Raw genomic sequence first — 21,391 nt, 5'->3', positions numbered from 1 at the left:
AACCAATTCAAACAGGGCCCACTTTTTCAAGCACTTTGTGATGCATTTTGGAAACAGAAGATGAGCCCCTTTTCTAATGCACCACCTAGCTTGATAAACCCCTTTTCAAAGACTTACTCTTTGTCCATTTTATTTGGGTAACACACATATTCTGCAATGCCTCCGGCAGAATTCGAATGAGCCATTTTAATCTAGATTAATCTAGATTAATTTCAAGATCACAGTGAGATTAATCTAGATTAAAAAAAATTAATCTATGCCCACCACTAGTTTAAATCCTTTTTGACCACTGTTGAACACCGTGTACATATATGAAATGGTAAAAATGATGGAATGTATTTACAAGGACAATATTTCATAACTGCTACACCACAGCGAGTGGGAGCTGTTAAAAACAAAAAGAAGAAAAGCATGTAAACATTTGAAATGGGCCACAGGAAATCACAGGAGTACATTACATTTAAAATGTAGCCAGTCAGAAAACATTTAAATTGTTGTAATATCTCACAGTATAACTGATATTTACTATATTTTTGATCAAATAAATACAACCTTGGTGAGCACAAGAGACTACTTTTAGAAAACATGGAAAATCTTACTGACCCCAATGTCTTGAACTGTAGTGACCAGTAGATCATAAAAGGTTCACTGTCATAAAAACTAATTTTGATTTCGGAAGTTAGCCCCTTGGCACGATTCCAGGCCTGTTGAGCACTTGTGAAGTTTCATCTCAAATTTTATGCCTGCCGTTTTTATGAAACTTCAAAAATCAATGGCTCTCCCTTTGTAGAGCATCATTCTAGACTCTCAGTCACCACCAGGACACCTTTACCAGTCACTAGACTGAAGGATAAATTCCACCTTCATGTTCCAGAAATTAATCTTTAGGGGCAGCGCTGAAAGTGTGAAGATCAAAAGTTGTATCTCTTCTTTATGGCTTGTCAAAGACAGAAGAGTTCAAAGACGAGTCCTTTATCCGCCTCGGAGCTTTTCAACCTTCATTCATTCTCCGCTCGCTCTCTTATGCTGACTGTGGAGGGCTTTAGCAGTGGAGTCAGAAGTTCATTAGCCTAGGGAATCCAAATCAAGAGGGGGAAAAAAGTGACCTTGGTTGAGGAGATACATTTATGATCTAACAGGCTGCCAGTATTTTTTGCTGGAAAGCAAGTGCACACATCCTTATAATTCAATGGAGGATCAATCAGATTTGAAGGCACAGGGAGAGCTGGAGAAGAGAAAAGAGAGTAGTGCTAACTCAGCACTGATTGTCCCTCCAGGGCACCGTAGTTCGGTGGCACGGCGCAAGCTTCCTCCCACTGAGTGCTCCGGCGGCCAACACTAATCACATTCCAGCATACACCATGCTTTTAGGAACCCTAAAGGAGAGGGGAGGGAGGGAGGAAGATGAACAAAGAGAGGGAGATCGGCAGTGAGGGGAGCTGACAGTGAGCGCGAGCCAGCGGAAGCGGGAGACCGATTGTTTTTCCTCTTTGAAACACCTTGAATGTGACAGAGGCATCTCTCTTCTGCCAAGAAGTGTGAGATTAAGATGCTTTGGTCAGCTAAGTGAATCCGTAGAGATAAGGGAGGGGTGAGTAAATCTAATCAGACCTTATCAGGCACAAGGGAAGGTGAGATTTTAAGAACCTACTTGTCATGTTCTGTAAGAATACTTTGCATTTAGTTTGTTTCTTTCTCCCCCTAGTGGTCATCTAGGAGTAATTCATTGTGTTCATATATAATTCTTACATTGCTTTCATTGGTTGATTTTATCACATGATGCAGTCAGATCAGGAAATTCATCAGTAGTTATATTCCATGCGGTCCACTTGCAGCTCTAGTCATCTAATCCTGTCTTCATTTTGTGTTTGTGCCTTGAGAAAGCATCGCTTGTAAGTTGTATTTGAGTTTATAGTTTATTACGTTGATACATATGTCATGTAAAACTTTCTGCAATGTTCTTGAATATTTATTTGTTTACACATGAAAACTGCTATTGTATAGCCTTTCAGTGAAGAGGTCGTCAATAGTTTGTTAGTTTAGCTGTTGAGCTGCACATACTATATTTACTATAAGTTATACATTTTTACAGTTATAAGCATATTAGCTGAATGTAATATATGTGTTACAACTTTGTAGGTATATTATTTCATGTCTGTTAATGTATGACATGTTTGAATAGCATTCAGTGATTGGTGCTATCTTTCTGTATCATTTCAGTTTTACAAAGATTCCTTCATGAGAATTAAGACAACAGTAAAGAGCCTAAAACTTTATTCCAGCCTCTGACTTTCTCTTGAAGCCTGTTTGCTATCTGTCGATTTGTGTACAGTCATGCACACTGAGGACAGAATAGTAAAAAAGCGACTTCTAGGCGGGCAAAACAGCAATAAGAAGATAATGAACTGAGCCAGGACACCGTCTCAAACATACTAAGACCTCTTTATACGTCCCGTCTAATACATCTTGGAGGATCGTTAAACATAATGTCACATATCAGTGAGGCTGGAGTGGAAAAAGCGTCCATCACTGACGGCAGTATTAAAGATAAAGAGACGGCACGTGAAGCAAGATCACAACGTTCCACCTTATCAAGCACATCTAAAGTGTCCTCAGCTAGCAGGGCCACTGCTAGGGCCCGTGCTAAAGTTGAAGCTGCACGTGCACGTGCCACCTTCGTTCAGAGAGAAGCTGAATTGAAGATAAAAGAGGCACATCTTGCAGCTGATTTGAAGGTCAAGGAAGCACATAGAGCCGTTGAGTTAGCAGCTTTGGAGCAAGAGAGAGAGATTGCAGTAGCTTTGGCTGAAGCTGAAGTTTTTGAGGCAGCAGCAGAGATCGAAGGTACTCAGGGCAGTAGGAGTCTTCATGAGTCAGTTCAAGCCGCCATTCTGCGCACACGTGAATACGTCGAACAACACTCCCAGCTACGTCTCAGTGATGAAAAACCCACAGTGCTTGAACCATACACGCCATCACTGTTGCCGCACATCAAACCCGAGGTCCAATCAGACAGAAAGGAGCGTTTCCCTGGTCCCAGCAGTGCTTCTCATTTCTTACCCAATAATGAGGGTATAATTCAGGCTGCAGCACAACAGCTAGAAAGAGCGACGTCCGTGGTTCATCAACTCACCACAAGGGACGATAGCCATAAAGCGCAGCAGCCTGAAAAGCCAACGCCAGCAGTTCATCACCACTCCTTTGATCACCTCTTCTCTACTCGTCCAGACCCTTGCTCTGTCAGTAGAGCCTCATTACAGTCACATTTAGGCTATGCAGACGACAGAGCAGGTATGAGTGATATTGCGAGGTACTTGGTACGTCAAGAGCTGGTGAAGTCTGGCCTGATCAAATTTAATGATCGTCCAGAAAATTACTGGGCGTGGAAATCTTCATTCTGCAACGCTATTGGAGGACTGAACTTAAGTGCTGGCGAAGAGCTTGACCTCTTAACAAAATGGTTAGGAAATCAGTCTTCAGAACACGTCATACGGATTCGTTCTGTACATGTTGCCAGGCCTGATATAGGTTTAAGAATGGCTTGGGATCGCCTAGAGGAGTGCTATGGCTCCTCCGAAGTAATTGAAAGAGCTCTCTTTGGGAGGATAGAGAACTTTCCTAAAATCAGTCATAAGGACCCCGTAAAGCTCAGGGAGCTGGGAGACCTGCTAAGGGAGTTAGTGTCTGCGAAATCTGAGGGTTACCTGCCAGGGCTCTTATACTTGGACACCGCAAGGGGTGTTAACCCTATCATTGAGAAGTTGCCAATTGGTCTGCAAGAGAGGTGGTTAGCTCAAGGCTCACAATACAAGGAGCAACACAATGTATGTTCTCCTCCATTTGCATACTTTACAGAGTTCATATGCAGTGAAGCACACCGAAGAAACGACCGAAGTTTCACTCTCTCGACAGCCCCTGTAACCCCGTTGAATAATTCCCACAGGTATACTACAGGACCATCAAAGTTTGATCTAGTGGAAAAGAGATCAGCATATGGCAAAAGCTATGTTTCTGCTCACAAGACTGGAATCGCGTCGCTACAAACAGCTTCTCAGGCGGACAGTTCAAGCAGCAGGCAAGGAGAAATAAACAAACAATGCCTGATCCACAAGAAGCCACATCCTCTGAAAAAGTGTAGAGGTTTTCGAAGTAAGTCACTAGAGGAACGCAAAGCTTTTCTTAAAGAAAATGGGATCTGTGTCAGATGTTGCTCTTCTACCATTCACCAGGCTAAGAACTGTGAAGTAGCTTTGAAGTGCACAGAATGTGAGAGCGACAGCCATATTGCAGCACTGCATCCTGGACCCCCACCATGGGACAGGAAAAGTCCCTCCTCAGAGCATGGCGGGGAGGGTGAAAGAGAAACACTTCAGACGGCACTTGCTTTCCAGCAAAAAATACTGGCAGCCTGTTAGATCAGGTGCACGGAGGTCTGTGATAACAGTAAGGAACCTAGATCCTGTTCCAAGATTTGCCTAGTGAAAGTTTATCCTAAAGCACGCCCTGACAAAGCTATGAAAATGTATGTCATTCTGGACGACCAGAGCAACAGGTCCTTGGCCAGGTCTGAATTCTTTGACCTCTTTCAAATTGAAGGGTCAAACTCACCATACATTCTGCGCACATGTTCAGGGGTCACTGAAGCGTTTGGGAGAAGAGCCACGGGGTTCATGGTGGAGTCACTGGATGAAACAACAAGCATGATGCTTCCTACACTCATTGAATGCAATCACGTGCCGAATGACCGCACAGAGATTCTAACTCCAGCAGCCGCACAGCACCACACACACCTGAAGTCCATAGCTCACAAGATACCACACCTAGATCAAGAGGCCCAGATACTCCTTCTTCTGGGATGCGACATCCTCCAGGTTCACAAAGTCAGAGAACAACGCAATGGGCCACCTAGAGCACCCTATGCTCAAAGATTAGACCTTGGCTGGGTTGTTATAGGTAATGTCTGCTTGGGCTCAGCCCAAAAGACAGAGTCTGTAAATTATTTTCGGACTAACGTGCTTGAAAATGGACGTCCATCTCTCCTTACTCCATGTCCCAATCATATTCAAGTCAAGGAGAGGTTTGGCAATGAAGGACTACACTGCACATCTCTTCACGGCCTTACAAAAACCACACCCCAGTCCTCCATGACTGCAGCCTCGGCAGCACGATTTTTGAGAGAACCAAGGATGATGACAAAGTGGGTCTCCATCGAAGATGATCTTTTCCTGGAGCTTATGGATAAAGAAATTTTTATAGATGAGTCTAATAGCTGGGTGGCGCCTCTTCCATTTTGATCACCATGGCGACAGCTGCCAAACAATCGAGAACAAGCTCTTAGTCGCCTTGCCTCTTTGTGCCACACATTTAAAAGAAAGCCTGAGATGAAAACTCACTTTGTGAAGTTCATGCGAAAGATCTTCGATCACGACCAGGCAGAGTTAGCTCCACCGCTGCAAGAAGGAAAGGAACGAAGGTACTTACCCATCTTCGGTGTGCATCACCCTCAGAAGCTGAACCAGATTAGAGTCGTGTTTGATTCCAGTGCTCAGCATCATGGGATTTCTCTCAACAATGTGTTACTTAAAGGCCCAGATCTGAACAACAGCTTACTTGGAGTCTTATTACGCTTCCGCAGAGAGTCGATAGCAGTGGTAGCAGACATTGAGCAGATGTTTTACAGTTTCACTGTCAGAGAAGACCATCGAGACTTCCTTAGGTTCCTTTGGTTCAAAGACAACGAAAAGACAACAGTAGAGCCTCATTACAGTCACATTTAGGCTATGCAGACGACAGAGCAGGTATGAGTGATATTGCGAGGTACTTGGTACGTCAAGAACTGGTGAATTCTGGCCTGATCAAATTTAATGATCGTCCAGAAAATTACTGGGCGTGGAAATCTTCATTCTGCAACGCTATTGGAGGACTGAACTTAAGTGCTGGTGAAGAGCTTGACCTCTTAACAAAATGGTTAGGAAATCAGTCTTCAGAACACGTCATACGGATTCGTTCTGTACATGTTGCCAGGCCTGATATAGGTTTAAGAATGGCTTGGGATCGCCTAGAGGAGTGCTATGGCTCCTCCGAAGTAATTGAAAGAGCTCTCTTTGGGAGGATAGAGAACTTTCCTAAAATCAGTCATAAGGACCCCGTAAAGCTCAGGGAGCTGGGAGACCTACTAAGGGAGTTAGTGTCTGCGAAATCTGAGGGTTACCTGCCAGGGCTCTCATACCAGAACCTGGAAAGGAGATTGTTGAGTACAGGATGAAAGTCCATGTGTTCGGCAATAGCCCGTCACCAGCAGTAGCTATCTATGGTCTTCGTCGCGCGGCACAATATGGAGCAAGTGAGTATGGCTCAGAGGCACAACACTTTGTGGAGCGCGACTTCTACGTCGACGACAGCCTCAAGTCTCTACCATCAGCTGCTAAAGCCATAGATCTGCTGAAAAAGGCGCAAGAGATGCTTGCCGACTCAAACTTATGCCTCCATAAGATAGCGTCGAACCACTCTGACGTTTTGGATGCCTTCCCACTAGAAGACCACGCAAAGGGTTTGCAGAACCTGGACTTCAATGACAATTCAGCCCTTATTCAACGCAGCTTAGGGATCAGCTGGGATCTTAAACATGACGTTTTCACCTTCAGAGTAGCATCTACCATGAAGCCTTTTACCCATAGAGGTGTTCTAGCCACCGTGAACAGTCTGTTTGATCCTCTCGGATTTGTGGCGCCAATCAGTATACAAGGGAAGTTCCTGTTACGAGAGTTTACTAGCATTGAAGCCCTCGACTGGGATACGCCTCTTCCCCATGAGAAGGAAACTGAATGGAGAATGTGGAAAGACTCCTTGCAAGACTTGAGTGAGTTCAAGATTCCAAGAGCCTACACACCTACTACCCTTACCACCACCCAAAAGAAAGAGCTCCACATCTGCTCAGATGCTTCGGTGAAGGCCATTGCCGCTGTAGCTTACCTCGAGGTGATCAGCGATGATGGAGAGTGTTACGTGGGATTTGTTTTGGGAAAGGCAAAACTGGTGCCCTTATCTGCTCACACTATCCCAAGGTTGGAACTGGGAGCAGCTGTGTTGGCAGTAGAAATGGCAGAGTTTATAGAGAGTGAGTTGGACATCAGTGTAGACACATTGCGGTTTTATACAGACAGCAAGGTCGTCTTGGGGTACATATACAATCAGACCAGGCGGTTTTATGTGTACGTTTCCAACAGAGTCCAGCGAATCAGGAAGTCCACCAAACCTGAGCAGTGGCACTACATCTGCACCACACAGAATCCAACAGATCATGCTACACGTTCTGTACCTGCGGCTGAATTAGCAAGCACAACCTGGCTCACGGGCCCTTTGTTTTTGTCCCTTCCTGAAGGAGAAGCCACTTCAGGACAGGAGTCATATGAGATCATTGATCCAGATGCAGATGTTGATGTGCGTTCTAATGCCACCACTCTCTCTACTCCATCATTTAGTCTGGGATCTCATCGTTTTGAACGGTTCTCGTCTTGGAAGTCTCTGGTACGAGCCAAAGCATTCCTGACACACTTCATTCAGTCTCAAAGAAATGAAGTGAAAACCAAGAATGACAGCTGTAGTGGTTGGCATCTATGCGGAAAACCTCACACGGCAGAAGAACTGTCTAAGGCAGGAACTCTTATTGTCAAGTGTGTGCAAAGGGAAACTTACAGCAAAGAGTTCGCCTGCTTGGTTGCTGGGAAAGACATCTCTAAAGATAGTTCACTGAGAAAGCTTAACCCCTATGTGGACGAAGAGGGTCTTCTGAGAATAGGAGGCAGGCTCAATCATGCGTTACTCGACACTAAAGAAAAGTTCCCTCTCATCATTCCAGGCCGCAGCCACATTGCAACATTGCTCGTGCGCCATTACCATGACAAGGTTAAGCACCAAGGTTGTGTTTTTACAGAAGGCTCTGTCCGCGAAGCTGGATTCTGGATCATTGGAGCTAAGAAATGTATCAGAAGTATCCTTCACAAATGTGTGACATGTAACAAGCTTCGGGGGGAAAAGCGCTGAACAAAAGATGGCAGACCTACCTTCAGACCATCTGAGTACAGAGCCACCCTTCACCTATGTGGGTCTTGACGTTTCGGCCCATGGGTTGTCACCACAAGACGAACCCGCGGTGGACAGGCTAACAGCAAAAGGTGGGCTGTACTTTTCACCTGCATGAGCACACGGGCCGTGCACATAGAGCTGATGGAGGCGATGGACACATCAAACTTCATCAATGCATTGCGCCGATTCTTTGCTTTGCGGGGACCTGCTAAGCAAATCCGTTCAGACTGTGGAACCAACTTTACAGTGTAGTGTTTATTGATCAAACACTCTGAACAAATAAATTGTTTGAACTGGCGTGTAGCCTCTTTATTATCAGAACATACAATTCTAACATGAGCTTAGCTCTCTGTCACTTCTTTTTGTAACCCCTTTAGGTAATTGTTCACTCTATCAGGTATTACTGCCATCTAGAGGACGATCATAGGAAACACACCTAATCACCACATCCCCTTTCCTTTAGAAGAAAAATATAAACTAAAATGCATGAAACAATAGAAATAATATAACACAATTATCCATTTGACACTAAACAGAAATTTCAAAACAACACATTTGCTTATCACATTTCAAAGGTAACTGAGCAGAGTTATTTACAAATTAAGTCGATCAGGTTTCTTTATTATGCGTGATGATCTTCTTATTATAGGAGGGTCATTTGTTTTTGCAGAATGACCATTTTCCAGGGGAATGGAAGAAGATGAAGAAGACTGCATGCTGGGTGGTGTTACATCTTCAGGTGAGACCAGAACTTCTTCTCCTTTAATGTCAGTCAGTGTCTGGCTCGTTTCTTGCGTCTTAAGAAGACTTCTGCGATTTCTCCGAAGGACCTGCCCATTCTCTGTTCTGACAACATATGATCTCGGATTCACCTCTTCCAAAACAACAGCTTTCTTGTCCCAGCAGTTGGTATCTTCCACTCTCACAATGTCATTCTTTGATAACACTTTCAGCATTTTGGTTTGCTTGTCATAGTTTGTTTTTTTGTCTCTTTTGAAGAGCCTTCTGTTTCTGCTTTATTGCTGCACTGTTCATCATGTCTTGTTTTGTGTCAATCCGGCAGGGAAGTGTCGTTCTTATCTTGCGATTCATTAAGAGCTCTGCAGGAGATGCACCATGTTCCAGAGGGGTTGCTCGATAGCTCAGAAGAGCTAGATATGGATCTGACCTTCCTTCAGATGCTTTCTTCAACAATTGCTTTACTATATGCACTCCTTTTTCTGCCTTCCCATTAGACTGAGCATGATGGGGACTTGAGGTCACGTGTCTGAAATCATAGTGAGCAGCAAAGTCCTGAAATTCCTTTGAGTTGTAACATGGGCCGTTGTCACTCACTACAACCAGAGGAATGCCATGCCTGGCAAAAATCGACTTCATCTGCTGTATCACACATGCACTTGAGGAGCTAGACAGCAGGGCTATTTCTGGAAAATTTGAAAAATAATCCACTACCAGCAAATACTCTTTACCATGGAAATGAAACAGATCAGTACCTACTTTCTGCCAAGGATGCTGAGGTAGGTCTGTTGTGATCATTGGTTCTCTTGCTTGCTTGTTTTGATGCTTCAGACAAACTTCACAAGTACTGACCATTTTTTCAATGTCAGAATTTATTCCAGGCCAATAAACTGAATCCCTGGATCTCCTCTTGCACTTTTCCATCCCAAGATGTCCCTCGTGTATCCTGGAAAGCATCTCTTTTCTCAGCGCTAGTGGAACAACTATTCTGTCCCGTCTCAGAAGAATGCCATCTGCCACACTGAGCTCATCTCTAACATTGTAGAATTGCGAGCAGGAACTTTTGACCCAGACATTGTTCAGATTTTCAATTACAGCCTGGAGAACTGGATCTTTTGCTGTCTCCTCAGCTATTTGCTTGAGCTTCTGATCAGACACGGGAAGAGATTCAACAACAAGATTCACATGTGTGTTCACATCATCTTCTGTGGAACTCGCATCTGAGGATGTGCATGTTAATGGTGCACGGGACAGCGCATCAGCTAGGACTATGTATTTCCCTGGTGTGTAGACTAATTCGAAATCATAACGTTGCAGTCTCATCATTAGACGCTGAATACGTGGAGACATCTGATTCAGATTCTTTCTGATGATTGCAATTAAAGGCTTGTGGTCCGTCTCTGCTGTGAATGACGATAAGCCATAGACGTATTCGTGAAATTTCTCAAATCCAAAAACAAGTCCAAGACATTCCTTTTCGATCTGAGCATATCTGCACTCAGATTGTGTCATTGTTCTAGAGGCATAGGCTATCGGTTTCCAGCCATCAACATCTGCTTGGAGCAAGACTGCACCTAGACCATCTTTTGATGCGTCCGTGGATATTTTGATACACTTAGAGGAATCAAAGTAGGTTAGCACTGGTGCATTTGTCAAGGTTGACTTGAGCATTTTCCATTCTTGCTCATGCTTACTTGTCCACTTGAACTCAGCTTTATGATTCAACAGTTCCCTGAGGTTCGCAGTTTTTGCGGAGAGGTTTGGTATGAATTTGCCAATGAAATTTACCATTCCCATAATCCTCAGCACACCTTTTTTGTCCACAGGACTCGGCATGTCCAGAATCGCCTGAATTTTGCTTTTGTCAGGTTCAACACCACATCCAGACAACTTGTCACCTAGAAAGGTCATTTCAGTGACACCGAACAGACATTTAGCTCTGTTTAACTTGAGGCCATATTTCCGAACTCTCTGAAGTAGCTGGAAAAGTCTCTGATTGTGTTCCTGCAAAGAGGATCCCCAAACGACTATGTCGTCGACATATGCACGAACTCCCTCCAGTCCTTCTATGATATGCTCCATGGCACGATGAAAGATTTCTGAGGCTGAAATTATGCCAAAGGGTAGACGAAGAAATGAATACCGTCCAAATGGAGTATTGAACGTACAGTACTTGGTACTGTCTTCATGAAGCTTCAATTGCCAGAATCCCTGTGAAGCGTCCAACTTGCTGAAATACTGTGCACCAGTCATTTCACTCGTGATCTCCTCACGTTTGGGAATCTGGTAGTGCTCCCTTTTTATGCTCGCATTCAAGTCTTGAGGATCCATGCATACTCTCAGATCACCATTTTTCTTTTTCACACAGACCATCGAGTTCACCCAGTCTGTGGGTTCCTCCACTTTCTTAATTACTCCTAGAGCTGTCATCTTATCCAGCTCCTTTTTTAGTTTCTCTTTCAGTGGCGCAGAAACCCTTCTCGGAGCGTGAACTACAGGGTGAGCATCTTCTTTGAGATGAATTTTGTAAATGAATGGTAGAGCTCCCAGTCCCTTGAAAACATCATCAAATCTGCGAACAATGTCATCTGTAGTTTCCTGCTGTGTTGCTGTTACACCATGACTATTGATACAGTACACTCTTTTTACCAGTCCTAATTCCTCACAGGCTTTGTCACCAAGGAGAGACTGATGATTATCTGGAACTACAACAAAGAGCAGGTGATGAATTTTGTTCTTGACACATACTCGGAGTCTGCACACACCTTGAGTCTTTATTTCCTGTCCATTGTAGGTTTTGAGCGACACAGTGTTTCTTTTTATCTGAGGCTTGATTTTCATTTCCTTTATGTCACTTATGCTTATGAGATTGGCCTTTGCTCCTGTATCAAGTTTAAGAGGCACAATGGTTCCATTGACTTGTAGTGACACAATCCATTTGTCATCAGATACACAGTTCACATCGGAGTCATTTTTTTTATTTTCTTCTTGTTTTTGCTGAATATTTTCTGTGTCTCCACTGACCATGCCCACAAAGAAAGTGTCAGACAACTCTGTCTCATCCACAACATGAACAAATGACGATTGCTTTGTTTTATTCTTCGAAAAACACTGCTTAGCGAAGTGGTTCATGCCTTTGCATTTTGCACATTGCTTTCCATATGCTGGGCATTGTTTAGGCTGATGCTTTGAGCCACATCTTTTACAGCAAAATGAATCTGTGCCAGCCTTAGGTACTGCTTTTTGACTCTGCCTTTTCATTTTGTGGGTAACAGCACCAACTACTGGACAGTCAGCACCTGTAATGCCTTCTTTACCGGTGAAAGTCCTAGAATGCAACAGAGCGAGCTCACTCGCATGACAAATCTTAATAGCACTTTCTAATGTCAGCTCTGTTTCTCTGAGCAGTCTTTCTCTTATTTTCTTGTCATCGATTCCGAAAACAATTTGATCTCTGATCATTGATTCAGCTAAGACTCCAAAGTTGCATGTTTTTGCCTTTAGCTTCAAGTCCGTCAAGAATGAGTCAAAACTTTCTCCCTGAGATTGAATGCGTGAACGAAACACATACCTTTCGTATGTTTCATTTTTCTTGGGTGAGCAGTGCTCGTCAAATTTCTTTATGACCTCATCATATTTTTCTCCGTCCGCAGCGTCCGCGAACGTAAAAGTATTGTATACTTCAATCGCCTGAGGTCCAGCAACAGTCAAGAGCAACGCTATTTTCCGTGAATCCGCCTTACCATCCAGACCAACAGCCTGCATATATAGCGTGAATTGCTGCTTGAATGTCCGCCAGCTGCTATCAACACTCCCGGTGAGTTTCAGCGATTGCGGGGGTTTGACAGCATCCATCTCTGTTGTATCACAGGACAGTTCACTCCTGGTACCATGTAGTGTTTATTGATCAAACACTCTGAACAAATAAATTGTTTGAACTGGCGTGTAGCCTCTTTATTATCAGAACATACAATTCTAACATGAGCTTAGCTCTCTGTCACTTCTTTTTGTAACCCCTTTAGGTAATTGTTCACTCTATCAGGTATTACTGCCATCTAGAGGACGATCATAGGAAACACACCTAATCACCACATACAGGTGCCTGCAAAGAGCTGCACATACTCCTTACCGATCCCAAAGAGCCAAATGTGAGAAGGTACTTGGGTGAAAAGGGTTGCTCTTGGGTGTTTAACTCTCCGCATTCCTCCCACATGGGAGGAGCTTTGGAGTGAATGATTGGTTTCGCCAGACGGATACTCAACTCCATGCTTATGCAAACCAACCCTTCATGCCTCACTCATGAGGTGTTGTCTACTTTAATGGCAGAGATCACAGCAATTATTAATGCTAGGCCACTCGCACCTATTTCTTCAGACCCGGAGTCACCCTTTCTTCTTACTCCTGCTACACTTCTGACTCAGAAGATGTCTACTTCCCCTTCTCCTCCGGGAACCTTTGACAGCACAGATCTTCATCGTCAGCAGTGGAGACAGGTGCAGCATCTGGCCAACACATTTTGGAGCAGATGGAGACGTGAGTACCTTCCTACGCTGCAAAGCCGAAGCAAGTGGCAGGATGTACGACCTAACATTGAGAAAGGTGACCTGGTTCTGCTTAAGGATAACCAGGAGAAAAGGAATGGATGGCCCATGGCTCTGGTTACAAGGACATTCCCTGATGAAGATGGGAAGGTCAGGAAGATTGAACTCAAGGTCACAAGATCTGGGTCAGCGAGGATCTTCTTGAGACCTGTTTCTGAGACGATCCTTCTCAAGAGTGCTGAGGAATTAAACTGATTTAGTTTTCCCTTTTTATTCAGACTTAATAAGGTTATTCAGAGAGTGGTATTTAATTAATACCAGGCGGGGAGTGTCATGTTCTGTAAGAATACTTTGCATTTAGTTTGTTTCTTTCTCCCCCTAGTGGTCATCTAGGAGTAATTAATTGTGTTCATATATAATTCTTACATTGCTTTCATTGGTTGATTTTATCACATGATGCAGTCAGATCAGGAAATTCATCAATAGTTATATTCCATGCGGCCCACTTGCAGCTCTAGTCATCTAATCCTGTCTTCATTTTGTGTTTGTGCCTTGAGAAAGCATCGCTTGTAAGTTGTATTTGAGTTTATAGTTAATTACGTTGATACATATGTCATGTAAAACGTTCTGCAATGTTCTTGAATATTTATTTGTTTACACATGAAAACTGCTATTGTATAGCCTTTCAGTGAAGAGGTCGTCAATAGTTTGTTAGTTTAGCTGTTGAGCTGCACATACTATATTTACTATAAGTTATACATTTTTACAGTTATAAGCATATTAGATGAATGTAATATATGTGTTACAACTTTGTAGCTTAAAGGTATATTATTTCATGTCTGTTAATGTATGACATGTTTGAATAGCATTCAGTGATTGGTGCTATCTTTCTGTATCATTTCAGTTTTACAAAGATTCCTTCATGAGAATTAAGACAACAGTAAAGAGCCTTGAACTTTACTCCAGCCTTTGACTTTCTCTTGAAGCCTGTTAGCTATCTGTCAATTTGTGTACAGTCACGCACACTGAGGACAGAATACTACTTGTTTAAATGGATCTTGAGGTATGTATATACTTTATAGTATGGGCAAAGAGCTGAGCAGAGCTTTTAAATGCATTTTTTTAAAGTGAAGGACATTCAAGAGCAAAAAGACAAGAGATGCTTTTGGTTTTTGTGGTTAAATGAAGAGAATGTATATAAAGAAATGGGACGTACAGAAAGAAATGGATACAGACAGAATTGTAGACTGAATGAAAGACTGGAAAGAGAAAGGCAATGAGGTTGAAGATTCAGGTTTATGAACTTCACCCCCATGTCATTCCAAATCTGTGACTTACTGTCCTCCATAAATGGAGAAATGTTCCATGCAGCGACGAAAGAATGTGGATTGAAAAAAAATATCTTTGCATCACAGGAATAAAATACACTTTACAATATATTTACTCAAAAAACAGTTATTTTAGATTATAAAAATATTTCACAATATTACTGTATTTTTGACTAAAGTGAGCTTCTTTCAAAAACATTAAAATATCTTACAGACACCAAACTTCTGATTTATTTTATTTTTTTGTATGCATTGAGTCTCTGGAATCTCAAAAATAACTTTGTGCAAGGAACAGACCAAAGTTAAAAATGTTCTTTACTGAAAACGCATGACATGCAAGGAAAAATATAATGGCATAAATGAATCATTTGTATATGACTATTTATTCATTCAATTCTTCACTTTAGTTCAATTGTGGCAACAGCGTACTAATTAATTAAATGGTTTTAGGTGAACCATGCCCACATTGTACTCATTTATTTAAATCATTTTAATTTAGTTAAATCATGATTTAACTAATAATCTGCAAACTGATAACTAATAACTAATAATTAACAAACTGCTCCAGGTATGTGTCCACGGTGTGTGTGTGTTCACTGCTGTGTGTGTGCACTTTGGATGGGATAAATGAGCACTTATTCTGAACATGGGTCACCATACCTGGCCACATGTCACAATCACTTTCACTTTATTTATATACAGTTTTTGTTTGTTTTAATTTTTTTAGTGCAGTTTTCACATGAACCATATACATTTTCAAAACTCAAGAATCTAAACTGATCACACTTGTAACACTGCTAGTCAATCTTTTAAAACCTAACCTAACTAAAGTAATTGACATAAAAATGACATTTTTAATTTGTGTCCACAATGTGTGTTTTTTATGTTGTGTTGTCTGTTTTTTTCCAGTGACATATAGTGACATATTTTGCTTCTGAAATGCTTTTTCTGAGAACAAATTTGTATTTTAATCCCACAAAATCGGGCCTATACAGTCAGTTCACTTATAATGCCATGGAACGGTGCAGTGAAATAATTTAAGGGACAGTCCCTCTGGAGAAACCTGCAGTTAAGTGCGTTGCTCACGAGACACCTTGCCTGAGCTTTAACACTTACATCACACAATAACAAATGTAATAAACAATGACTTTTTAACATTGATTTTGAAGTTGTTCTTTTGATGCAGACTTGTTACAGCAGTTCAATCATTTTGAACTTGCATGCCCTATCCTACTGTTTATAATTGTAATGACAATGCCATATGGCAGTACAGTATTATGCTAATAGATATCAGCTGTGTTAGAACAGAAAGTCACCTTTCTCTGGCTTCCCTGCTGACATTTTTTATTAGCATACACAGGGCTGGTTATTACCACTACAGAACTATGGATACCTGCGTAAACCACATGCTTTAAAACAGCCTAACAAAATGAACGGAGCCCATCTGGTCACACTGTGCAAATGTATTAAAACAGCTTTGATACTATAGGTAAATAGTGGAGCCCTAGGCTAAAGAAATAGTCTAAGAGTTTAAATTTATTTTACTTAAAAAACCCTATATATGTGTATATATACATGTGTGTGTATATATATATATATATATATATATATATATATATATGATTTTCAATTTCATGTGTTATTATGGCAGCAGCTATTTATATAAGGTGTAAAAAAATGTAAATCGTGTAAACAGTGGTAAATACTGTTCAAACCATGTATAAATAGCAACTAATAGCATCTTGTTTACTCAATTGATAAGAAAGTGACAGTAAATAATATAATATATATATATATATATATATATATGAACATTTATAGGCAGAGTTAATAAAAGTAGCCACAGTTGCCTACATGTACTCTTAAATACCCTTAAATACCCTGCCAACTATTATTTGGAAATAAGGAAAAAATACAGCAAAGTGCATCTAATTGATTCAGTCCTGAATATCAGACTGTAATTTTCCACCACATTAAGATAGAAATAAAAAATTAAAACATTAAATGATGTGTGATTCATAAAGATTAGACCAAGGCTAATTAAAGATTAAAATCATATTGGTAAAGTGGCAGAGATGAGAGGAGGAGCAAGATGAAGTTTCCCGATCGAGATGCACTCTGGTGTATCTGTTAGTTCTGGATGGTAGCAGGAGGCCCCATACATTAGCAAACTCTTTGAAGTGTGACAATGACAAGATCAAGGCTTCGGCCCGATCAAAAACTACGTTACTTGGTACTCTGTATCTCAGCATCTTCCTGTGCTTCAAGTGCTTTGGTCAGTGTTCTCAGGTTTTTCTTCTTTCTAAGCCTTCTGATGACATGGGATTGTTGTCATGGAGAAGTTATTGTGACAAAGGGATACAGAAGAAAGTTGGTTGGAGAATCCTTTATATCTCAGCTTTATATCTCTTTCATAATATTGACCAATATCTCACAGCAACACACAGTGCTGTTCATTTTTCTGGTCATATTTTAAGCCTTATGAATGTCCTAATACTGCAGTGACTAAAACCTGAAAACAGATTTAGAGCCATTAGATAGTGGGAGGATCTGCTGTGGCTTAAGTTATACCAGATTCACTTCCTCTGAGACCACAAAAATGAACCAGAACCAGTGTGTAGTGGCTGATTGAAACTAAGCTGATTTAACTGAAGACTGTGCTGATTCTCCTCAGATGAATGGACTGACATTTAAAGAAAGAAATCTACAAGGAGTGCACAAGAAGCAAAGTAGCATTGATGTGTAACGACCTTGAATCATTATGACTCTAGTGTTCTGCTCTCAAGACTCCTGGATAAAAGACTGAGCACTGGATGTGAGGATGTGAAGTATCAGTGTGATTTCAGAAAAGAACTAAAAACATACTTAGAATATGAAAAAACCTGCAAACATGTTTGAATGAATCACAGTTTCCAAATATCCACACATTTTTGAATCTTTGTGAATAAAATGACTCTTCTTGCTCACCAAGGCTGCAAGAAACAGCTATTTTGTGAAATATTACAATTTAAAATAACTGTTATTGTAATATATTTTAAAATGTAGATAATTCCGGTGATGAAAAGCGGACTTTTGAGCATCCATTACACCAGTCTTCAGTGTCACACGATACTAAAATGTTGATTTTGCTGCTCAAGAAACATTTCTTGTTATTAATGTTGAAAACAGTTGTGCTGCTTTACATTTTTGAGGATTTTTCAAGATTCATTCATTAATAGAAAGTTCAAAAGACAGCATTTATTTAGAATTTAGATCAATTAATTGCGTCCTTGTTCAGTAAAAGTAAGCAAAAGTATTCAAATTAAAAAAAAAATCTTACTGACCCCAGATATGTGAACAGTCATAAAACCATATTTTTTTTTATTGTATTTTATTTTTTTTAATATTATTACTATAGAATGGTTAAAAATTGTTATTAATGTGCTGTTTTCTCTTTCCTTTTATGACAGAAGAAAATGTCCTTTGCACCCCGACATCTCGAGACAGCTATGAGCGAGTGTCTCATTCTGGGCCAACATTACCCCCAGGATTCCCTGCTTCACTGCTCTTTCCTGAGGGCCTGTCCTCCATAGAAACCCTCCTCACCAACATACAGGTATATTTCAAAAGTTATAAACAAATATTTAGCATAGAGATCCACACTTCAAATCTGAATCTTTTTTCCCTTTTCAGGGTCTGTTAAAGGTGGCTATTGATAATGCACGGGCGCAAGAGAAGCAGGTCCAGCTGGAGCGCACAGAGCTGAAGATGGAGCTGTACAGAGAGAGAGAGCTGCGAGAGACGCTGGAGAGGCAGCTGTGCGTCGAGCAGAAAAACAGAGGTGATTATTAGCTAATCTGAGCCAGTCTGCACACCGTGCTTTGTTTAAGTAGTGGGTTTCATTGCAGACCCCTGCTCAGGTCAGATCTGAGTGTCCCAGTCAGCACATGTACACTACCAAGGCTTGGGGTCATTCTATTAACTCCTAATTTGATGCTTGTTAATAGTTAGTAAGGTAAGGTTGTTAAGTTTAAGTATGGGGGAGGGATCTAAAATATGGTCATGCAGAATAAGGAATTAATATGTGCTTTATAAGTACTAATAAAGAGCCAATATGCTAGTAATATGCATCCTAATGATCAACTAGTAAACAGTGAGAACTGGACCCTAAGATCAAGTGCTAACACCAACATTTTGAACAGTAGTGTATGTTATCAAGATGTCTTTTCTGATCAGCACTACTATATTGTTATCCCATATAACATTTTTAGAAGATAGTTGATATTAAAAGGAACCCAAAAATGGGTTTGCTTTGGTTTTGCTTTGTCATTTTGACAGTGGTTGTCATTATGAACATTTGATGACTGGCAAGAACTGTGAAACAATTCTTCAACAATGTCTACTGTTGTGTTCCAACAGCGTATGGGTTTGGAACAACAAGAACATAAATGATAACTGAGCTTTTGCTTTTGAGTGAACTGTTCCTTTATCATTTAGAATGTAGGCAGAATGTATGTTTTTTTGTTGTTGTTAATGTCACGTCTATTAATTTATTTAATAAAAAAATGAATTAATATTAATTTATTTAAATGAAAAATATAATTCATGCATACTGTACACTGAAAATGTTTGCATAAAACGATGACAAAAAATGCAGGAAAAAACAGGAAATAGAGAAGAACATGACTATTTGTCAAGGTCCATATGTTTCCTCTACTAAATCTGATCATTTGACCTTTTTATGACTATGAAAAGTTAATACAGGTTGTAGCAAGTCATGTGGTGCAGATTCCCAAAATATAATATTTATGAATTAATAATTCATGATATTTGATGGGGGAAAAATTTTTCATATTTAAATGATTTAAATGATTAAGATGTCTGGATTCACATGCATTCAGAGTGTAAGACAAATGCTATTTTCTTTATCATGGACAATCTTTTTTGTCAATGTTTGCTAGATGTTTGTGCAAAACAGAACACAATGATTTGGCAACATACATGTGCTATCAGCAAGTTTTAACGTGCATTATGTGTGACTAATGATTGACAGATGTCTGCAAGATAAGCTGTTGCAAGTTTAGTGATTCCACTCAAAATAAGGATTTAATAGGAAAACAGGTGTGTGCTGTCACATTTGAAATTTGATATGCATTGAAAGAAGAGCTCACCTTCAGTTACATGTAATGTTGTCGGCTTCACTCCACAAAAACAAGTAAAACAGGTTCTCACATCTAACTGTCCGTCACTTGAGCTTTCACATCACGTTTACTCTTAATCTTCTGTTCTCCAGAATGTACATACAATTGAAGTCTACATAAATCAGAAATCTCATAGAAAGCCAGCATAAAATGGTGGAATCGTTAAAGAAGGTGACAGGGCAACATGCACCATTAATGAATGTTGTTTAATTAGAGAGCTCCTCATCTCGTATTCTCTTGTCGCCCACACTGTGCTCCAGATTTGCTACTGCAAATTCAGCACTTTCCTTCAGCTGCACACACACACACACACACACACACACACACACACATACAGACACTGAGAATTACCCTTTGTAATTACAAGTACATATTATGATATTAGTGTGAATGATTTATTATCAGTGTAAACAGAATTGCCGTGTTAATATTCGCGGCATCACATTTGATGAGGATAATGAATCTCCTGCATAATTCATCAAGTCAACTGGCTCTTCCATTAGTGAGAGATGTCTTTATACTCCAGCCAACTGACTTCGAATCGGTTTCTGAGTTTCACACCTAGTGGTTACAGAGAAGAGGAAGAACAAGGTTGGTCCTAGATCACTCACGGAGGACAGATTCACATCTAACAGACAGAAAGCATTTTTTTTTTCTGCTGACTGTGCCGTCTGAATTAAACTCTTACTGCAAACTGGAAAATGAACATGTTCCACTGGGCTCCAGCCTAGTTTTACATTAGATGTGCGTATGAGAAAGACTGAATAAAGGCATGTAGAACAGCTTTTCATTGTTTGCTATAATTGCTTCTTTGCTGTGATGTGGGATTTGATGTAATAATATTTCAATTATCCAGTAGCATGAAGTTTTCAAAATCATTTTTCAAAGTTTAATGCAATAGCTATACAAGAAATAGTAGATATAATACTACAAAACACACTACTCTTCAAATGTTTCAAGATTTTTTTTTAACTAAGTTAATGCTTTTATTCAAGTATTTTAGTTTTAATTTTAACTAAAGACATCCCTAACATTTCAGAATATTTTTATTTCAAATAAACACTGTGCTTTTGAACGTTCTAGTATTCATCAAAAAAGTGTTGTGGTTTCCACAAAAAACATGAACTGTTTTCAACAATGATAATAATAAGGAATGTTTCTTGAGCAACAAATCAGCATATTAGACTATTTTCTGAAGGATCATGTGACACATGACACACTATTTTCCTAATTAATGCTGTACAGCTGCTTTGACACAATCTGTATTGTTAAAAGCACTGTATAAATAAAGGTGACTTGACTCTGAAGACTAGAGTGATGGCAGCTTTGCATCACAGGAATAAAGTACACTTTTAAAACATATTACAACAGTTTTATTTAAAATTGTAATAATATTTCCCATTTTACTGTATTTCTGCTCAAATAAATGCAGCCTTTGCATAAGAGATGTTTCTCTAAAAACATTTTATAAAATCTTACCCATTCCAAAGTTTTGAACAGTATGTACATTCCATATAGT

At 40.4% G+C, this 21,391-nt stretch overlaps 1 protein-coding gene across 2 annotated transcripts in view; it reads left to right on the top strand.

The window, feature by feature from the left end:
- Positions 1–21,391, top strand: part of LOC132142502 (dachshund homolog 1-like) — a 75,134-nt gene that overhangs the window by 51,122 nt on the left and 2,621 nt on the right. For both annotated transcript variants that reach the window (XM_059552417.1, XM_059552416.1), the window contains exons 7-8: positions 18,142–18,287; positions 18,365–18,512. In XM_059552417.1, the coding sequence (XP_059408400.1) occupies positions 18,142–18,287; positions 18,365–18,512 (294 nt within the window). The remainder of the gene's footprint in view (positions 1–18,141; positions 18,288–18,364; positions 18,513–21,391) is intronic.

Source organism: Carassius carassius, chromosome 6 (assembly GCF_963082965.1).
Source record: "Carassius carassius chromosome 6, fCarCar2.1, whole genome shotgun sequence".
In the NCBI taxonomy this organism is placed as follows: Eukaryota; Metazoa; Chordata; class Actinopteri; order Cypriniformes; family Cyprinidae; genus Carassius; species Carassius carassius.
Note: the sequence above shows the minus strand (reverse complement) of the source record. Positions and strands in the feature narration are given on the sequence as shown.